This window comes from Ictidomys tridecemlineatus, chromosome 3 (genome assembly GCF_052094955.1).
Source record: "Ictidomys tridecemlineatus isolate mIctTri1 chromosome 3, mIctTri1.hap1, whole genome shotgun sequence".
Taxonomy (NCBI): domain Eukaryota; kingdom Metazoa; phylum Chordata; class Mammalia; order Rodentia; family Sciuridae; genus Ictidomys; species Ictidomys tridecemlineatus.
The window spans coordinates 24512852-24535357 of NC_135479.1; the positions used below are offsets into that span (position 1 = coordinate 24512852).

At 44.0% G+C, this 22506-nt stretch overlaps 1 protein-coding gene and 1 pseudogene across 1 annotated transcript in view; one reads left to right on the plus strand and one right to left on the minus strand.

The window, feature by feature from the left end:
* The first annotated feature begins 11492 nt into the window (after positions 1–11492).
* LOC101972279 (dolichyl-diphosphooligosaccharide--protein glycosyltransferase subunit STT3A pseudogene) lies at positions 11493–14224 on the plus strand (annotated as a pseudogene).
* A 738-nt stretch (positions 14225–14962) lies between these two features.
* The window catches only part of Ttll6 (tubulin tyrosine ligase like 6), a 37064-nt gene continuing 29520 nt past the window's right edge, over positions 14963–22506 (minus strand). The window contains 3 exon segments of the mRNA XM_078042177.1: positions 14963–15659; positions 17909–18177; positions 18959–19328. Coding sequence (XP_077898303.1) covers positions 17909–18177; positions 18959–19328 — 639 coding nt within the window. The 3' untranslated portion in view covers positions 14963–15659.

Genomic DNA, 22506 nt, shown 5'->3' on the forward strand with positions numbered 1-22506 from the left:
GGAGCACTGGGTTCAATCCCCAGTACTGGGTGAGGGCAGGGAATATATCTTCCTCCCATCTCCTCTCTCAGTTCCCCTTCCAAATCATCACCACAGAGGTGTGTGTAAATGTAGCATTTTAACACGAATGGCAGCATATCATATTCAAAGCTTTATGTTTTTACTTTTACTCCCACCACCACCACCACAGTCCTGAGGATTGAACCCAAGGCTGCATCCCTAGCCATTACTTTTTCTTTTTTTTTTTTTTAAGATGTTGATGGACTTTTATTTTATTCATTTTATTTGTATGTGGTGCTGAGAGTCAAACTCAGTGCCTCTCACATGCTAGGCAAGCACTCTACCACTGAGCCACAACTCCAGCTGCTAGCCATTCTTATTCTTATTTATTTTGAGACAAGATCTCTATTTCCCAAATTGGCCTCCTGCTCCAATTTGTGATCTTCCTTGCCCCAGCCTCCTGAGTTGCTGGGATTACCGGAGTGCGGGACCACAACCGGCTTGACTTTCATTATTATTACTGGAGACTGAACCCAGAGGCACTTTGCCACTGAGTTATACCCCCAGTTGCTTCAGGCCTCACTAAGTTGCTAACCTTGAATTTGCAGTCCTCCTGCCTCAGAACTTTTATTTTAAAACTTCACGTGCTTAAAACTTAAAACTCTTTTTTAATGGCTCCAGTTTATTGTATAGATGTGCCGTTATTTAATTAGATGAGAGATATTGAATTATTGAGAGATGTTTAAATTATTTCCAATTTTCCTTTCCTCTTTTTTTTCTGCTGATGCACACCATATACACTATTCTGTGTATATGTACACTTCTCTATGATGTATTCTTATTAAATGAGCAATATTTTTTAAATTGTGGGGGGTTTTTTTTGTTTGTTTGTTTTCTAGCAGTACTGGGGATTAAGCTCAGGGCCTCCTGCAGATTAGCCAAGTGCTCTAGCACTCTACCACTGAGCTATCTCCCCGGTCCTTTGTAAAAATAATAATAATAATAATAATAATAATTAAAAAAAAATTTGAGACAGGGTCTCACTAAACTGTCCAGGCTGGCCTCAAACTTTCAGTCCTTCTGCCTCGGCTCATGATAAGTAGGGTTATAGGCATGTCCACTGATCCCGGCTAAGGTTGTACATTTCTAATTTTCATAGAAGTTGAACACATAGTATTTTCATAGTGTTAAAATAAATTTGTGTGCTGGGGATGTAGCTCAGTGTTCCCAGGGTCCACTGCAAACTCAGTGGTTAGAATGCTTGCCTTGATGTGTGAGGTCCTGGATTCAAAACCCATTGTGTGCATGGGGGAGGTTGTATGACCTTTTTTGGAGAGCTATTTGTGTCCTTCTATTTTTTAAAATTTTTTTTTACATTCAAATTGTTACTAACTTGTTTTATGATATTTTGCTAAAATGTGAAATTGTGGTTTGGTAACTAAAGTTCATACTTGCTGTAGATGTAAAATTTTCTCCATGTTACATGTATTAGAGCTTTGCCGACAATTGCTCCAGAGAGGTTAAGGACAGAATGAAAGGAATAGATGACTGCCCACTTGGATTCTCTCCCCCTGGTGGAATTCTGGTTTATGGGGAAATTAGGAGAGGTTTGTTATTCGTTAACAGTTCTCCTCTCCTCTCTCTTTAAATGAAAAGACACAGAAAAGTCCCACGTTGAACTGTGAATGAAAAAGACTTTGTACAGAATCCAGTCTTTAGCTCCCTCACCCACCGTCAGCGCCTGTGCTCTAAACCTCCTCATCCCAGGGCAAACTCCCCTCCACAGGTCTCTAAATTCTCGCCCAGAAGCCTCAGGTTAACCCGCTGGAAGCAAATGAGGATAAGGTCTAAGATATGGCCCCTCAGGAACCAGGCAGAGGGGCTTTTCCAGATTCCACTTCCAGCAGGGGAAGGGGGGCGTCTGTCTATCGCCTTGGCCTCTAGTTACCAGTGAATTGAAAGCAGCCTGCCTCCCCTCGCGGAACCAGGACCTAGAGATCATCACCAACCTATTTACATTCTCCAAGGACAGCAAGGACTGGGTCTGGGGGATCCGCGGGGCTGGAGTTGCCTGTGAGGCAGGAAATGGAAAGGTCGGGCAGAGGGATGCCATCCCAGGGATCCCAGAGGCTCTGCCAGCTTCTGGGACCCGGTGTTCAGCGAACCGTCCCCAGAATTCCAGGAGAGAGATCCCTGTTCCCAGGGTCCACCACAAAGTCAGGCTTTTTCAAAGGCACCGGATTTCCCACTAACAAGGAGTTGTTCCAGAACTCTGCGGGGGTTTATGCCTCAATCCCACATTCCCACCACTTTCAGAAATTCTTTGGAAGACAAAAAGCTTTGTGTTGTTTATTCTACCCACCTGGCCAACATGAGAATCAGGGCAAAAACACACGAAGGCAAGTTTTTAGAAGGCAGGTCAAGGGAGAATTGCAGCCTTACAGTGTTCCGTGGTTCAAAGAGGGTTTGGTTTCTCCAGGTGAGGAGAGGAGAGGAAGTCGCTAACATTTTCTGAGCAGGTAGAGCAACTTGCTAACACTCTACACCAAATAGCTCCTCAACAGCGCTTGAAGTTTGAAACACATTTATACTTTCCCCCAAGATTTTGTTAAATTTTACCCCCTTAGAATTGTTGGAAGTGAAATGTGGATTTATTTTTTTAATACCTTTATTTTATTTATTTATTTTATGTGGTGCTGAGAATCGAACCCGGTGTCTCAGACGTGCTAGGTAAGCACTTTACCACTGAGCCACAACCTGGAAATGTGGATTTAGTAAATTAAATTCTAAAGTTTTTGTTTAAAAATTATTCAGATGATAATCATCATCATTATTATTGCCAGAAGACATCTACCAGAAATGGCCCTTAACCCATCCCTGAAGTGTGGGGCCAACAGAGAATAAGTGGAAAAAGAATCTGCCTGAGAGTAGAACCAGTGAGTGTTACAGGGGTGACAGAGTGGGGACCCCTGAAGCGAGCAGCTATAGTGAAAGACCAGATTTCTAATGACAGTTCCCTCCACGCTGGACAGATAATCTTAAAACCTGGGACCTTGACCTACACAGGCACTGTCTACACTTCATGATGCCAGGGGGAAACCCTGATTATCCTGCTGTTGCCTAGCAACAGTTGCTTCAAGTGTAGACTCTCTCTCATCAGTCGGATCCTCATTTGATTGTGAACAAAACCTGAAGAAGCAAAGAAAAATGACTTGAGAACATCATTTGGCTCTTCAGTCTCAGTAGGCAGTTCAATCCTTCCCCCCAACACCCCCATAGTCAGGGTTGGATTGAGAGGGATTTTAAGCTTCAGTTTCTGAAACCTTTGTTGACATTCTCTGACATCAATTTCTCCTTTCTGTCTCTTAGTTTTTACTGTTTCCTGAAGCTACTCAGAGGCAGTGTCCACATGGGCAAGGTGAGTTATGGTGGAGAAGATGGTGAGGGGGCCCTATTTTAGCACAATTAGGTGACTCAGAAATTTGGGCAGAAACTGAAGGGGGGGGAGTAAAATGGAGAGCAGGGGGCCAAAGGCAGAAAGTTGTATTGGCGAAGGAGAGCACTATGGTATACTGGAGTCCAGAGGCCTAGGAAAGTACAGAGACACCCCAGGCGACCCCCGGCCCAGGGGTCGGGGAAGGGACAAGCAGAGAAGTCTAGAAAGGCAAAGAAGTTAACGATGTTTGGTCGTCTGGGGGCTTATCAGTGCGCCGGGGTCAGACTGGGGCCGAGCCGACGCGCTGCAACAGGCGTCGGCCAGGGTTGGGGTGGTGCGGCAGGGAGTGGCTGCCCAATCCGCTCAACTGACTCCACCTGGGACCTCAGAGCATCTGGGCTCCGAGCCCCAGGTGGAAGAAAAGGGAAGGGGGTAGCTGTTGAATTATTAATCCTGTCGTGGTTCTGAGGCTGGGGGGGGGGCCCTCGCTACAAAACACGGATGGAAAGAGGGGGAGACTGAACTTCCCTTTCTTCCATGCTCACTTCCAAGCCCCTTGAACCCCAACTCCTGGCTGGTGGGACACAGCATGTATCTTGGTTTTTCTCTGTCTCCTGCTTCTTCCTCCTCAAGAGTGGGGTAAAGGGGGCCTGCGAGGGCAGGGAATGCTCCAGAACGGCTCCTACAAGCCTTATTTTGCAAACTACCTTCTCCTCCCCAGCCCTGAACCTCGATCCCGATCCCGGACAGACGGTGGCAGTGACAGGGCGGGGTTGGGTGCCGGGAGCACCCAGTGTCCCCTCGGAGGAGTTCTACTTGGAGGGGAGCCTTTGGGAGAGAGAGTGGGGTCGCAGTAGGGATGCCTGGGAGGCGGGGGCATTTCTTGGCCGGGCAGGGTAGGGCCTCGGTCTCCACCCTCCGCAGAGCTTGGGCCGCTGGAGGCCGGGCTCGGGTGTCTCCCGGTAGTGAATCAGGCTTCTGACCTCAGCGCCATCCCGGCCTCTTTCCGCAGGGTAAACATCCTCTGCACTTTGGAAACTGGTGGGACGAGAAAGTCCAGGGGGTGACAAAGAGAGGGAGGGAGTAAAGGCGGGATTCTGGAAGGAGGGGAGGTCCCGAAATCCAATCCCCCCACCCCATCCCCCTGGAAACCAGCACTGGCCTTCCATTAGGCTGCCTTGCTGCCCACTTGAGGCGGAAAAAGGAACATCCCAAGGGATGTTGTTTGTGGAAACCTTACAATGGAAATGGTGAGTAAGTATGAAAGGAGGAGGGGAGCAAAAAGGGCAGGTTCCCATTTTTTAAAGAATCATGTAAAAAAAAGTTTCTCTGAAGGGAGACCAGGCATATTAGGAGGGTTAAGGGTGGGAGCAGTGAGTTTCCCCTAGGACAAGAGTGGAAATCTGCACTCTTTAAGTAGGGGCCTAAACATATGCCTATAATCCCACTCAGGAGGCTGAAGCAAGAGGATTGGAAGTTCAAAACAGCCTTAGTAATTTAGCAAAACCCAGTCTCAAAATAATAAAAAGGGCTGGAGATGTGGCTTAGTGGTAAAATGTTCCTGGATTCAATCCCCAGTAAATCCACCCCCCACAAATAAGAAACTTAGTTACTAAACTTTAAGAGAATGGTTGCTGCTGCCATCCTTCTTGATGTTGAAGACATTGTGAGGAACCTGTTTTGACTCCCATTGCCAAACCATTTTTGTGTCACTGGCCAGCAGAGCAGAGAGAAGGAGCTATGAGGTTGGGTAAACTGAATATAGACCCCCTCTGATCCCACATCCTGCCAGTTTCAGGCTCCAGCAAGTGTCTTTATCTCCCTGAGAATAGTATCCCCATAATATAATAACAACTACGGAGTTGATGCCAGATTCAAATCAATGCAGTGGCATGCCTACCACAACACAGCCTAGCACTTAGTGGGAAAAAAAAGTTCTGCCTGCCTCAGCTTCTTCTTAGATCTTGCCAAGACTAAACTGTCTGTTACCCAGAAAAACAATGGTCATTTTACACATTCCCAGTCCTAGCCAAGGGACTAGAGTCTGAGAAGTTCATTAAAGGAAAGAATCACACCCAACCAGCTCTTCTTCACAAACCCCTGAGTGGGAAGAATGGGGGTAGGTAGGAGGAAGCAAGGAAGGGAGGGAGGGAGAGAAGGCCGGAGAAAGGGAAAGAGCTCAGGTGCCCTTTTCCAGCAAATAGTTCTCCACACGAAATGATTAAACTGCTCTGAGTAGAGGTAGATCGGAGTGAAGCCCCCTTGTGTGGGCCGCCATGCTCCTAACAACAGCCCCTTTTCAACATTCCATTTCCTCTGCAGATGGAATTTCAGAGGAAGAGCAGAAAACTCAGATGTCCCTGGATTTGCGACTCAGAAGTTGCAAATCTTTGGAGCTGTCTTCTGTATTAGCTATGAGCTGGACTTCACGGAGCCACAGTTTCCTATACTGAAAAGTGATCACTGGAAGTCCTAATGGGAGTAGCGACAGAATGGGGATGACCACGCTGGAATGTGCAGCTCTGCTCCCCTGCATGGCTACACTGATGTACATATTAGAAATGAATTCTGTGTCTTCAGGTCAACTTCAAACAACTGTGGTCAGGGAAGGGCGGGTGGCGAAATCACTGCCGTGTTCCCTCTCGCTTCAAACACATTCTGGCTTACACCATCTCTTGGGGGCAGTTTTTTCATCTGTAAATGGGGTTGGTGTATCCCTTATAAGGTGTTTGGAGGATAACAAGACTCCCTTAAGCGCTTTGCTCCAGTGCTTAGCACATAATACGCGCCACGTAAGCAGCAGGGGCGCGGGTTCCTAAGCCCATTTTATGCCCTTTGCGGCTTTGGGCATTCCAGTGCGATAATTCTGGGGACGAGTGGTCAGAGGGAAGCTTCGCTTGGTAACCCATTGTCTGACCCTTCCCTGAGCATTTCTACAGGGACTACTGTCCTACTTCTTCCAGTCTGGCCGACCCGGCTGGGGCGAAAGCGGAGCTCCTTGGGGACGCCCTTTGGCCCCGCGATGCCTGCAGCCACCTTGCGGTGCCAGACAGTAGGTTTTAGCTGGAAAACTCCAGCAGACGCCGCCGGGACCCTGCCTGGACGGGACCCTCTGCCTGCAAGGCACAACGTCCTGTACGTTCTCAGAAAGTAGCTGCCCACACGGAGTCTTTCTCTAACTGGAGCGCGGAGGCACAGCATCCCGGGTCAGCCGTATTCCTTCAAGTAGCTTGCAACAGCAACGTGGACGCGGGGAGACTTACCCCCACGACCCCCTCCATGAAGCCTTTTTTTCCTCTGTGCGTCCTGATCTCCAATTCTGAGAAAATAGTCAGGCTGAGTTTTTCGGAAGCATGCCTTCTCTAACAGAACCTCTGAGGCAACCCCACACAGACCTCTGAGCTGTTTTTTTGGGAAGCCCCGACGACCCACAAGTCACCTAAGTCCGCCCCATCTGCATTTTCCCACTATTAAGGAATGGCATTTTCCCTAGAAGCAGAGCAAATGAAAACCCTGGGGGCCGGGAGGAACTAATTAATTGACACTGAATCCAGTGAATGATTTTTCTTTCCTGTTCTTCCCTCTCTTCAATCCGAATCTCAAATAATCATCTTCGCTTAGCAGAAGCCCAGGCCTTCCACTAGATATGAATATAGCTACTGTGCATCTCCTCATTAAAGTTCCTAACCAAGTGGCAAGGAGTTTGACTTTTCATAGGCACATTGCACCCTAGAGACAGCGAGGGGCTGCAGGTCATAAAGGGGGCCTGTTCAAGCTATGTCAAAACAGTCAAGTTATGACATGAAAACTGGAGGTATTGATTCAGATCTTTCATGTTTAAATAAACAGGGAGACGTACTATTGAAATATCCAAAGAATTTTTTTTTAATTGTAAACATTCTTCTCTCTGGAGCTCTATTTGTATTGGAGGTGTGGTAGACAAAATTAGGGATCTCAACTAGCTGTTTCCTGGTTTAAAAACAAAAATAACTGCCCCTCCTTAAGTTTCTGTTTCTCAGCTATGAAATAGAAAAAAAGAACTCAAGTCCCACTCAGACTGGAGGACCTCTGCCTGTGAAGGGACTGTGGGAATTGACAGAGTTTGGGGTGGAGAGGTGAAAGGATGGAGGGATTGAGAAATGGAGCAGACACCGAGTTAGAGGCCCAAGACCAAGGTCTGCCTCTGTATCCTTAGGTTCCCAAGCCTCAGTTTCTGCTTCTGTAAAATGGGATAATATTGATCTCACAGAACTGCTTGGAAGAATAAATAGCATGTGGAAATGGTTTATCATTATTAGCTTTTCTTTGGCATGGGCCAAACTGAAAGGAGACCTCAGCAAGGAGGGCAGGGGTCCAGCTTGGAGTCCAGCCCTAGAATGGGTATGAGACACCCCATGGCCACTGGATTTCTTGACGAGTGAGTTTAGCTGGCTCATTCTAACTCTTGGCAACATCCAAGGGGAAGTGAGAGTCCACCGCAGCAGGGCTGTCTCAGTCCTTGTTTGCTTTGGCCACATTGTGATGGCCTTGCTGGTCTTGCTGGCTTTGCAAACAGGATTTTGGTGTTTGCTCTCCCGCTTGGCATGACTGCTGAGGCAGCTGGCATTCTGCTCCTGATTACCAGGATTCTGGTCCTGATTACTAGAACCAGAATACCAGGCTGGCTCCAAGCTGGTGTTGCTCCAGGCAAGAAGAACATCTCAGTGCTGCCTGCTTCCTCCAACATCCTGCCACTTCTGCCCCTTTCTCAGATGAACAGGTCCCATTTCATTATTGTAATGACTCCTAGGCTTGTGTAAGTAGGGTAGAGGAGGGGTACCCTCAGTCTTTCTGCAGTATTAGAAATTGAACCCAGGGCCTCATGCATGCCAGGCAAATATTCTACCACTGAGCTACATCCCCAACTACAGCATTTCCCCCTTTAAAATGGCTGCCCAAGGAGTACAGAACCAAGCACTAAGAGGAATCAGGAAGTAAGCCAAGAAAAGAAATGAGATAGAGAAACCAGGCACTGATCCGTGATCTTGAAAGGATTTGCTTTGCTTTCCCACATTTCTTTTCTCATGTTTTCTGGGGTCAATGATAGACATGGGAGCAAAGGGGAAGGGAGGTTCTTACTGAAGGTCACCTCAGACCAGTCAGAATTCTCATGGGGAAGAGCTGTGGTGGGAGCATGATTGGCAGGAAGAACATATGCTGAGATCATCCCCTCCCACCCTGAGGCAACTCCTGGAGCCACCAGTCCCTCCCCAGCACACAGTGTGCATCCAAGAGACGTGAAATACCCTCCATATGACACATTGCTTGTTTGGCTTTCCCAGGCTGCTAGTTAATAACTTAGAATCATGGCTGGAGAGAGCAAAATAATTGAAAGTAATGCTTAGTCAATTGCAGTTTCAAGGTCTTCATTGCCTTCCTAACAATTTGCAAAACCCATTTTATTGCATTTTTAGATTCCTCAAGTTGAAATACCACTGTGTGCTGTAATTAAGCTAAGTGACATGCCAGCTGTAAAGACAAGGGCTGTGAATGATTACATTCAGCTCATGTAATCATCCAGTATGGGTGGGGGAGGACATTTGGAACAGCTGCCAATCTGCCAGACTTATACTCCCTGCCAGGATAGAAGGAAAACTGGAATCTGCAATCACCCTTTTAAGGCTAACAGAAGTTACCCGGCCTGTTTGAAGTGGGTTGGGGTTATCCAGTGTGGGGTAAGCCATGCATCAGAATTCCCTGGGGAAGATTTATTTATATTTATTTAGGTGTTGTGGATTGAACCAAAGGACCCACTCAAGCTAAGCACCTCCTCTACCATGGGTCTATACTCCCAGTCCAAGTAACTTCCTCTCCTCCAAATTGGTTCATCTGATTAGGGAGAACCACACGTCTTGAGAGCTGCCCAGCTAGTTCTGAGTCTAGAGATCAGGAAAACCTGTCCAGTCCAAAATAGATAGTTTTAATAACTTGGTCTTCAGGAACATCACTTTTGTTCTTGGAAACTTTTCCATCAGTGGTGCTCTTTTAAATCCATCTGGGGATTGGAACTCGTTCAACTGCTTTATGAAACAAATAACCCTGATTTCTATCCCTCAAAAGTTCCTTCTCCCAAAGTTCTTGTTTTCTTTCAGGGGGCTCCATTCTTTTGGAGCCCTTCCTTTCCCTCCACCCTTCTACTCAGCTGCCATGTCCCAGCTCTCTGATGTTTTTGTCATCTGCTTCTTTGTCATTTTCTTTTTATTCTTCTGATTTATTGGGCTGGGGATACAGCTTAGTTGGTAGAGTGCTTGCCTCACATGCACAAGGCCCTGGGTTCAATCCCCAGCACCACCAAAAAAAAAAAAAAAAAAAAAAAAAGTTGATTTATTGAAACACTTCTGCCTTCTTTCCTTTCTAGTCAGTCATCCTGTTTGGTGCTGCAAGCACTCAAAGGCAGGATCACCTTATGAACCTCCCAACAGCTCTCTGACCCTGGATCTCTTCCCCTTGCCAATCAGCCATTCCACCATCTTTACAGACTCGTCTTCTTAACACAAAATAAAGTCTCTCCATTCAAAATCCTTCAGTGGTTTCCTATTTCCTAGTGAATTAGGCAGTCACTTCCCAGGGTAACATTTTAGATCTCCACAATATTAACTCATGCAGCAAGCATTTACTGAATAATGTCCCAGTTACTAGGTTAAGAGGAATAAAACATATAAAAACATGATACATTCTAGTAGAGAGAGACACACACACACAAACAAGTAATTATCATATGGAGCAATAATGGTGATTGAAAGAGAGGGTGCCTGGGTCTCTTAAACCATCTTTCCATCTTCATCTCCCAATTTTCCTTTCTAATTTGGCTAAGTTGGACTAGATCTTAGGTCTTTATCACATTGATGGCAGTTTTTATTTTATTTTAGGTCCATATACCAGTCTACACTTCATATCCACTTTTTAAAATCCCATTTAAATCTCACTTTTTAAAATCTCCTGCGACCTTGAAGATCACCTCCTCTGATGAAGTGAACTTCAGTCATCAGCTGCGTAGGACAGTGTTTCCTTCTCCTGTACCGACACTCTGTTAGTGCCACTTAGCTTAAGCTAGTTATATGAGGACCTGTACATTCCACAGAAGCAAGAACTGCTGCAAGCATCCTTTGTCTTCTATCAGGAAAAACAGACAATTGCTCTACATAGCCCTTTGGGTCAGCAGACAGCAGGTAGGTAGGGCTAGGAAGGTAGCCAGACATTTTGCCTTCTCATTGGGTAACCAGAGCTGTTAAGAATCTCCAGGTAGGACCTGCTACATAATTTGGCAGGCCCAGGGAAAAATGAAAGTGCGGGACTTCTTGATCATAAATTATTCAGAATTTCAAGAATTAAATAGAACATTAAACCAAGTACAAGACCCTTTTATGTGTGAGCCCCTAAGTGACTGCACAGATTGCCTGTCCATGAAGCTGGCCCTGTCTCTAGAAGCAAAGGTACTGGCACCAAGATGTCCCTTAGAAAACCAAAAAAATTGTGATTTTACCTTATTAAGTGAGTTCCTTTTCATCAGTTCAGGACGCCTGGCTGGCTAAAACTAGTGATGAGGGAAGAAAGGGGAGAGATGTAGTACTTCCTGCAAGTCTTATATCATTTGTTTAGGCTAAGCTGTGCTCTATGACAACTTTATAGTATTAAATACCTTGGATAATTAAGGTCTTTTGCTTGAGGGGTTCAGTGGAGTTCAAGTATCCCAGACTTTCCCAACATCCTTGATACCAGACATTCATTTCATTGGGAATCCATTGGCAAACCTGGATCACCACTGTGTAGCGAATGCTGGTCTTCAGATCTCACTTCTACCCTCCCCATATTCCCCCTGCAAAGCTCTCATGTGGGATCAACTCAGAAAGAGCAATGAGGCAAAAATCTTGAATCATACTCCTGGAGAGTCAGAAAGTTAACTGTCAGGTAAGGTGAGATATTATACCTATGCCCTTCTGATGATTAATCTGAATTGTCAACTTTAGTGGGTTTAGAGATGCCTAGGAAACACCTAAGATTAAGAGACTTCCGCCGTTGCCAGGGTTGGGTGCACCGCTGAATGGATGGCAGAAGGAACCAAGCGGGTTCTTGAGGAACGCCAGCTAGCTATTTGAGTGTCTTCTGTTGTGACCCATCGATGTCAAGATGACTAAGCTTGGATTTTTGCGATTGTCCTATGAGAAGCAGGACACTCTTCTGAAGCTTCTCATTCTATCAATGGCTGCTGTGTTATCTTTCTCCACTCGTCTCTTTGCTGTCCTGAGATTCGAAAGTGTTATCCATGAGTTCCATCCGTATTTTAATTATCGGACTACCAGGTTCCTGGCTGAGGAGGGATTTTATAATTCCATAACTGGTTTGATGACTGGGCCTGGTACCCTTTGGGACGAATCATTGGAGGAACAAATTATCCAGGCTTAATGATCACCTCTGCTGCAATCTACCATGTTCTCCATTTTTTTCACATCACCATCGACATTCGGAATGTCTGTGTGTTCCTGGCCCCACTCTTCTCTTCCTTCACCACCATCGTCACGTACCACCTTACCAAAGAGCTCAAGGATGCAGGGGCTGGACTTCTTGCTGCTGCCATGATTGCTGTAGTTCCTGGATATATCTCCCGATCTGTGGCTGGTTCCTATGATAATGAAGGGATTGCCATCTTTTGCATGCTCCTCACCTACTACATGTGGATCAAGGCAGTGAAGACTGGTTCTATCTATTGGGCAGCCAAGTGTGCTTTTGCTTATTTCTACATGGTTTCCTCATGGGGAGGTTATGTGTTCCTGATCAACTTGATTCCTCTTCATGTTCTGGTGCTGATGCTCACAGGCCGTTTCTCCCACCGGATTTATGTGGCCTATTGCACAGTTTACTGCCTGGGCACCATTCTTTCCATGCAGATCTCCTTTGTGGGTTTCCAGCCAGTCCTTTCATCAGAGCACATGGCAGCCTTTGGAGTCTTTGGTCTTTGCCAGATCCATGCCTTTGTGGATTACCTGCGCAGCAAATTAAATCCACAGCAATTTGAAGTTCTTTTCCGTAGTGTCATATCCCTGGTAGGCTTTGTCCTACTCACTGTGGGAGCTCTCCTCATGCTGACAGGAAAAATATCTCCATGGACGGGGTGTTTCTACTCACTGCTGGATCCTTCTTATGCTAAGAACAACATCCCCATCATTGCTTCTGTGTCCGAGCATCAGCCCACAACCTGGTCTTCCTACTATTTTGATCTGCAGCTCCTCGTTTTGGTCTCTATTACTGCTTTAGCAACCTGTCTGATGCCCGGATTTTTATCATCATGTATGGTGTGACCAGCATGTATTTTTCAGCTGTAATGGTACGTCTAATGTTGATGTTAACACCTGTTATGTGCATTCTTTCTGGCATTGGAGTCTCTCAGGTGCTGTCCACATATATGAAGAATCTGGACATAAGTCGCCCAGACAAGAAAAGCAAGAAGCAACAGGATTCTACTTACCCTATTAAGAATGAAGTGGCAAGTGGGATGATATTGGTCATGGCTTTTTTTCTTATCACCTACACCTTTCATTCAACCTGGGTGACCAGCGAGGCCTATTCTTCTCCTTCCATTGTATTGTCTGCCCGTGGTGGGGATGGCAGTAGGATCATTTTTGATAACTTCCGAAAAGCATATTATTGGCTTCGTCACAATACTCCAGAGGATGCAAAGGTCGTGTCATGGTGGGATTATGGCTACCAGATTACAGCTATGGCAAACAGGACAATTTTAGTAGACAATAACACATGGAATAATGCCCATATTTCTCGAGTAGGGCAGGCAATGGCATCCTCTGAAGAAAAAGCCTATGAGATCATGAGGGAGCTTGATGTCAGCTATGTGCTTGTCATTTTTGGAGGCCTTACTGGGTATTCCTCTGCTGATATCAACAAGTTTCTTTGGATGGTTCGGATCGGAGGGAGCACAGACACAGGCAAATATATCAAGGAGAAAGACTATTATACTCCAACTGGGGAATTCTGTGTGGACCGTGAGGGTTCTCCAGTGCTGCTCAACTGCCTTATGTACAAGATGTGTTACTACCGCTTTGGGCAGGTCTACACAGAAGCCAAACACCCACCAGGCTTTGACCGTGTCCGAAATGCTGAGATTGGTAATAAAGATTTTGAGCTTGATGTCCTAGAGGAAGCATATACCATAGAACATTGGCTGGTCAGGATATACAAGGTAAAGGACTGGATAATCGAGGCTTGTCAAGGACGTAAATGTCACATCCAGCTATGATACGCTTTGCACTGAGCGCCTCATATTTAGAATGTTGAAGATTTTTTTTTATATGCAGTTTATAAGAACAGAGCCGGGTAGCATTAGAATCGTCTGGAAGTTTTGCCCTGGACAGTATGGGCTGGGCCAAAATGGAATGATTTTTATAATTCTGAGCAGGTTACCAAATGAAATGTCAAGGATTTACTTTGGTCAATTAAAGGGGGGAATTTTTTTTTAAAAATGTGCCTTATTTGTTTTGACTTAATGGCTGATTTGAAGACAAAAATTTCTGCTGGGTTGCTCAAAGGACATATAGCAGACTTTACCAATGCTCTTAGCTCCCTGAACCAGGTAGGAGGAGCATTCTTTTTCTCTGATATCAGGAAAACTATTAAGGACTAGCTCTGATTCTACATTATATGAACAGTTTTGTCATACTGTCTGTATTGTAGCAGTTAGTGTGAAGCCTTGCACACAGTAGGTGCTCAATAAATTTTTATCAAATGAAAAAAAAAAAAGAGAGAGAGACTTCCACCTGTATCTGTGAGGGTGTTTCCAAAGATGACTGACATGAGGAACAGCAAATTGAAGGGGCAGACCCACCCTGAATATAGGAAGCATTGTCAGATAGGCTGGGTACCCGGATGGAATAACAACAACAAAACTAGAAAGAAGAATCTGCAGCAGATGCAAGCTTAATTCTTCTTGAGAAGCCCAATTGTTCTTGGGTGGGTTTCTACTGCTGCTACCATCACCTGTGGACACCAGACTACATCTACTTCAGGCTTCCAACATAGATTCTCACCAGTAACTCTCCAGGGAACTTCCAGGCCTTCATCCTCAAAATAGGGCTCCATTGTTGGTCCCTTTTGCTCTGAGGCTTCTAGCTTCTTGGGCCGAACAGCTACTGGTTTATCTGGCTCTCCAGCCTGCAGACGGGACTGTCCAGCTTCTGAATGTTTAAGTCAAGCTAATAAATACCATATTATAACTAGACACACACAAATATATATATATATATCTTGTTGGTTCTGTCCCTCTAGTGAATCCTAACTAATATAGCTGGGCAGAGATGGAGGTGCCATTGTACTCCAAAGTAGGCTGTCTTGGGCTCTGAGCTCCCAGCCCAAGAATTTCTCAGACTCCTGACATATTTTCAATAGATCTGGAGCTTCCTTAGTAAGGAGTGATCAGAAGAACTATCTTCCCACTTCCCATTCCCATCCTCTCTCTGGATCAGGCTCTTTGTGCTGGCATTGAACACAACAATTTATTTTATTAATGTATACATGAGGGGAAGGCATATAATTTCTGCAAGTCAGTGGAAGAAACATCTACGGGCACTTTCACCTCACCTCTGTCTTTGCCAGCAAGATTGAGCTGGGTTGGAACGGGAAGTAGCAAGATGATGTCTGGGCACTGAGGTGGTGGGGATTTGGGCTGGCTGGAGTGGGAGGAGGTCTGATCTTTCACTGGTAGCAGCTGCTCCAGTTCTACCACTCAGGAATTATCCATCATGTTCAGTCCTATTCCTGATTATTATCTTTAGAGATGAAGACCAACTGGCACAGGCCTGTTGGAGGACTGAGGGCTTTGGACTCCTGGAGATCATGAGCCCTCTAAAACACTCATCCCCCAAGTTGCTCTGCTTGGGGGAGTGTCCTGGATGAGAATGCAGGGGAGTGCCACTGCTGAGGCAGTTGGGATGTGAACTGGAACAGCACCAATGACATCTAGAAGTCATGGTCCTGTATTTTGGGAGGATACAAAATACAAGGCTATTGGCCTTGGTGGTGCTAATGGGAGGTATTTATCAGACCAGGATTTCTATATAAGGAAATGAAACTTTGGGTTAGTTCTGTGACATTATATACATTGTGGGAAGGACAAATAATTTCCTGGTAGTAAGAAGTGAGAAAGGAAAAAAAAATGGTAGAGAGATCCAATCTGATTCTGGAAGAAAAAAAAGAAGATGTCTCTTAGATTTTCTTTTATAATGGCCTCCATAATGTTAAAATTAATTAACTCATCATCACCATTCCTACCTAGTGGGTCAGGAGGTGCTTAGATGATTCACATCCACAATCACCAGACATTCCTTTTACCTGTATAACATTCGTCTTCCTTCAGCCTTACCAACTCATATATTTGATATGGGTCATTTAAGAGCAGCCAGGATGGATGGCTGGAGACAGTATGGGATAGTGGTTAAAGAAACTGTGTGCAGCAGGGCACAGCAGTGCACACTTGGAATCCTGGCAACTTGGGAGGCTGAGGTGGGAGGGTTGCAAGTTCAAAGCCAGCCTCAGCAACTGAGCAAAGACTCTAAATAACTTAGCAAGACCCTGTCTCAAAAACAAAAAATAAAATAAAATAAAAAGGGCTGGAGATGTGGCTCCGTGGTTAAGCACTCCTGGGTTCAATAAAAAAAAAAAAAAGAAGCTATGTGCCCTTGGATAAATTACTTAACCTCTCTAAGTTTTGCTTTCCCTTATTTGAAAAAAAAAAAGGGAATAACAATGCCTTGAGGACTGAGGTAATTGTGCAAAGCTTTTAGGACACCAAAAGTAAGTGTGTCTTGGTTCAATCCATGCCAGGCTCAGCAGCAGTAGCAACACAATATCATCATCATCATCATCATCATCATTGTCACCACCACCATCATTGAAGCTACCCTCTCTACCAAGACTTAGTTATCCTCAAAATCTTACAAAATTGGTTATTTAAGCTCTAGAGTTCAACTCTTGTAAAGATCTGTACCCTGGGGCTCAGTGACCAACCCATTGTAAAAGTACATCCAAAGGAAGGATAATGAGATTATAGTGACTTTGGCAGAACAATGGAAGAATTTTTCAGGAAGGACAGACTTTAAGTTTGTGGCAGGGTGATAAAGAGGAGGAAACACTGGGCGATTTGTTCAGAATCTGTCACTCACATGAGGTTGGGCAAATCATGCAATATTCTCAACCTTGATTTTCTTCATCTGCAAATTGGGGATCAGGTAACAACTGCTGCTTTGTCAACCTCACAGCACTGAACAGAGGATTCCTGAGCTGTGGTATGTAAACTTGTTACGTGGAAGGCCTATTATTACTACACTCAAGAAGACCCCTAATCCACCACATGGACTCTCTACCGCCCTTTCCTTCTTTCATTCAACCATCATTTAGTATGCAAAAGCCCCTTTCTCAAGCTTCATCCTGATCCATTTATAAATCAATGCAAACCCAAGATACCTATTCAAAGGACAATTCCTAGGGTCACATTCCAGACCTCTGGTCAGAATTTTCAGAGATCTGGCTTGGAAACTCTAGGTATAACAAAGTTCCCCACATGATTCTGGTCCTGTGGGATGTTTGGAAAAGAACAGACCCAGTTCTTTTGGCATGGTAAAAGGATTATCAGAGGAGCTTCATTCAAATACAGATTCCTGGGCCTGTTACTCAGGACCTACATATTCAGAATTTCGAGGTAGGCCCAGTGTTATGCAATTTTACAAATACTGAAGATGATGCCTGTGGGCTACTATTTACTCACAGGCTCCCCCTGCAGTGTGAGCTACTGGTCACCAGGGGGCCAAGTCCGTGTTCGGTGACATTGTGTTTTAGGCTACAGTGAGAGGTGACTCAAATGCATGGCCTTCTTCTATAGACAGCCAAAAGCAGCACATCCCTCTTCTCCAGGCTACACTATTTAGTAGAGTTCTCTTGTGTATATAGGACCTGCCTTCAGAATCCCTAAAGTTCTGACAAGGAACCTCTTACTACCTTCTCAGTCTTTTTACACAATGGAATCAAGCCGGTTCCATGGGCCTGTTTTTCTGTCTCCCGCCATTACAAGGTTAGCTTTTAGAGCAAGTGATGTAGGCTGGAGCCAGACTGGCACAGCTCTCGAAGGATGTGAAAATCAACTCTTTAAAGTCAGTCTGATTCTTGCTCTTTCTGGGACCTGAGTTTATGACTTTCTCAATGTTAGCCATAAGTGAAAGGCAAAGCAAAGTGCACTTTGTGGTGAGGACAGTTCAGTCTTAACAGAAATACACGACACAAGGGGCTCACATTTTGACAGAGGCAAGTCTTGATGGTTTATTTGCCTGTATGTCTGTATCAAGCCATCTACCCTCCTACCTACTCAACATTTCAGAAAGAGTGAGAATATACCTGCTAAGATACCAACATATTCTGGAAATATGAATAGCCTACCTAGTTCCTTTCACATCCTTTTGGGCCAGAGATCAGGCAGTGGCTGTATGCTTCTTGCTCCTGTATATGGGGGTTCCTCATAGCACCTGTATGGCTCCTGCAAGGCCTTGGATCCAGTCGGGCTGGAGTGGCAACCACCAGAAGGTCCTTCAGAGAATAGTCAGAGCTGTGAGGGTTCTGCAAGAGGAGGAGGGAGGGCACATCCATCTGCGTCTTCTCACCAGGGCTGTGGCTAAAGGAGAAGCCCTTCCTTGGCAGGAAGGATTTTTCTGGAAAGGCAAAGTCATTGGCATCATCAGTCTGTGCTGCTGGATTTAGCACTAATTCCTGGCAAAATACACCTCCAACTAGGGTCTTGTGGCCCCAAACTGACTGAACCAGAGTCACTTGTTGCTCCTCTCCTCCAAATTGTTCCTCTTCCCTATAATTGGTACAAACTCATCTGAACAAGAATCAGGAAGTGTCAAAGAGGGTCCTCAGACTCAACATTCTATTCAATCCTTTGTCTTTTTAGGCGAGAGATTCCCTAGGAGTACCAACAGATGGATTTCCCTGAGGGCAGAGTCTAAGAACCCTTTCTCATGGCTGGGGATCCCCCAAAATTAGACTTGGTTCCATTTGTTTCTCTCTCCCCTAAGGCTACAGTTTGGATGTTGAGCGTCCCCCAAAGGCCCATGTGTTAAAGGCTTGGTCCCCAGGGTGCTATTGGGAGTGGTAGAGTCTATAGGAGGTAGGGACTAGTGGAAGAACCTTAGTCACTGAGAGCATGCCCTTGAAGGGAACTGTACAACTTTAATCCCTTCTTCTTCCTCTTTTTGCATTCTAGCCACAAGGTGACCAGTTTTGCTCCACCACATGCCCCCCACCATTGTCATCCAATGCCCATACCCAGAGGTCTAAAAGCAATGTGTCCCCCGATCATGGACTGGAACCTTTAAAAATAAAACTTTTCTCTTATAAGTCAGTGATTTCAGGTATTTTGTTATAGTAAAGGAAAGCTGATTAACATGCCTAAGCTCCTGACATACCCCTGCATACATTGGCACTCACGTGACATGTCACTCAGCACCTGCTTCGGGCTGCAGTAAGCTGGGAACAAGGAGAACTTCCCTCTTAACTGAAGCTTTGCCAATAGCTCTGACACCAGATGCTTCTCCTTCGTGTCATTCTTTAGCAAAGCCCAGCTTGGGTTCAAATTGTGTGAGAAGCTCCAGGATTTTGTAGGCACAGAAGGTTTTGATATGTTCTCCTGGATGAGCTTCTGGGGAATCTGCTGCTGCTTATATTTAAAGGATACTATCCTGACAATTTCTGGGCTGCTGCATTCAGAGCTGGTGGTCAGTGTCAGGCTTGGTAGCAACTCTGGAGAGGTTGAGTCCCAGGTGGTAGATTCAGGGGTAGTTTCTACTGAGGTTAAGGGCTGAAAGAGAAAACAGTCTAAATTGAAATTGTAGAAAGCAAAGGCCTCCTTCTTCTGCTATTCTTGAATGAAACAAACAGTAATGGTTAAAATAGTAAATTAAGAGCGGGATTCAGCCTCAACAAGAAAGATTTAGGTTAGAAGAGTTTCCTAGCCACAATTGGTTAAACACTAGGGCAAAAGATAAGATGATGGGGAAAATATACAGCTTCCTGTAGAGGTCTTTAAACATGAGAAATTGTAAATACTAGAGATTGCTGCTAGGCTTAATATACTAAATAAGTTAATAGATAGCTCTTTAAAAATTATGTACACAATGGGGCTGAGGCTATAGCTCAGTGGTAAAGTGTTTGCCTTGTATGTGTGAGGCACTGGGTTCAATCCTCAACACCACATAAAAATAAATATATTGTATATTCATCTACAACTAAATAAATATTTTTAAAAATTATGTGCACCAATGTTCCCAACAGCATTTTCCACCAAGAGGTGGAAACAGTTAAAATGTCTACCAACAACAGGTGAGTGCATAAATAAAACATATACATAGAATAAAATCTTATTCAGTCTTAAAGAGAATTCTGATGTATGCCACAATCTCAATGAACCTTGAAAATATCATGGAAAGTGAAATAATTTAGACATAAAAGTACAGATATCATATGATTCCACTTATGTAAGGTAGCTAGAGTTGCCAAAGCCAATGTAGCTCTACTCAGCATAGAGTAGTCATATTCGTGGAGACAGAATAATAAAGTAGAGGTTATCAGGAGCTGGGGGGAAGGAAAGCATGGAGAGCTATATTTACTGGGGAGAGAAATTCTGTTTAGGGTGATGAAAAAGTTCTAGAAATGGACAGTAGTGACAGTTGCACAAATTAATGACTAACCTTAATGTCATGGAATTATACATTTATGGTGCTTAAAATGGTAATTTTGTTTTGTTTTGTTTAGGGCATGCTAGGGATTGAACCCAGGGGAATTTTATCACTGAGGTATAACACCAGCTCTTATTATGTTTTATTTTAAGACAGGGTCTCACTAAGTTGCTAAGACTGGCCTCAAACTTTTGATCCTCCTGCTTCTGTCTCCCAAGGAGCTGAATTATAAGTATACACCACTGTATCTGGCTTAAAGTAGTAAATTTTATGTTATGTATTTTTTACCAGAATTTTTAAAACAGAAGGATATTCACTTTAGTGTTATTTGTAGTGGGACAGAACCGAAGGCAACCTCCATGTCCTTACTTTGGAAAATTGATATGATGAAATGGATGGTTGGAAATTATTCTTGGGGGGGAAAAGAACTGCACTTATTTGCAGCTTTGCAGCCTTTTGTCCAGGGACACCCTTAATCCACATGGCTTGGACAACAGAAAGTCACAGCCTTACAATATAGACAAGCCAGAGGAATGGGGTAAATTGTGAAAAGGGGAAATCTTTCATGTGCAATATGACTGCCTAATAAACTACACATACCGAAAGCAGGGGGGCGGGTGATGAAGGAAAAAGGCCTCCAGGGGACTCAACAAATAAGCAGCACTGGAGACTGAACTAATCAAAGAGATTTCAGTTGCTGCTGATCACAGTAGATTCAGAATTGGGATTAATGTACTATCCAAATAAAAATCACTCTTTAGAGGAACAAATAGAATCCAGAGACTCTACAATGAGTCACAGCATCACATATAATTTATAATGTCCAGCCTCCAAATGAAACTGCCAGAAATGCAGAGAAACAGAAAAATATAACCCACACTCAAGAGAAAAAGTAGTTAATAGAAATTGACTCTGAAATGACCCAAATTCGGTGGTTCATTAATATGTAAAGACTTGAAAGGAGGGGGGCTGGGGATGTGGCTCAAGCGGTAGCGCGCTCGCCTGGCATGCGTGCAGCCCGGGTTCGATCCCCAGCACCACATACCAACAAAGATGTTGTGTCCGCCGAGAACTAAGAAATAAAAAAATGTTGGAAATTCTCTCTCTCTCTCCCTCCTCTCACTCTCTCTTTAAAAAAAAAAAAAAAAAAAAAAAAAAAAAAAAAAGACTTGAAAGGAGGCATGATAAATATTGTCAAGGAGTTAAAGGAACATATGCATGAGAATTTTAAAAAAGTTTGTGAATACAAGCATAGAAACCAAAACTATAAAAATTATTTGTATTATGTATAATTATAATGTTCCAATTAAAAAATAATTTAGAGTGGTGGTGCACATCTGTAATCTCAGTTACTTGGGAGGCTGGGGCAGGAGAAAAACTAGGGATAACAGGAACATATCTCAACATTGTAAAAGCTATCTATGTTAAGCCCCAGGCCAACATCATTCTAAATGGAGAAAAATTGAAAGCATTCCGTCTAAAAACTAGAACAAGACAGGGATGTCCTCTTTCATCACTTCTATTTAATATAGTTCTTGAAACTCTAACAACAGCAATTAGACGAAAGAAATTAAAGGGATAAGAATAGGAAAAGAAAAACTCAAAGTATCACTATTTGCCAACAACAATATGATTCTATACCTAGAAAATCCAAAAAAATTCAACCAGAAAAACTTCTAAAACTAATAAATGAATTCAGCAAAGTAGCAGGATATAAAAATCAACACCCATAAATCAAAGATATTTCTGTATTTCAGTGACAAATCCTCTGAAAGAGAAACTAGGAAAACTACCCCAATTATGATAGCCTCAAAAAAATAAAATACTTTCTCAAGACCTCTACAATGAAAACTACAACACACTAAAGAAAGAAATTAAAGACCTTAGGAGATGGAAAGATCTCCCCTGTTCTGGGATAGGCAGAATTAATATTGTCAAAATGACCATACTACCAAAAGCACTATACAGATTTAATGAAATTCCAATCAAAATCCCAATGACATTCCTCATAGAAATAGAAAAAGCAGTCACGAAATTCATCTGGAAAAATAAGAGACCCAGAATAGCTTAAGCAATCCTTAGCAAGAAGAATGAAGCAGGTGGCATCATTATACAAGACCTTAAACTATACTACAGAGCAATAGTAACAAAACCAACATGGTATTGGCACCAAAACAGACTTATAAACCAATAGTACAGAATAGAGGACACAGAGACAAACCCACATAAATACAGTTATCTCATATCAGACAAAGGTGCCAAAAACATATATCGGAGAAAAGATAGCCTCTTCAACAAATG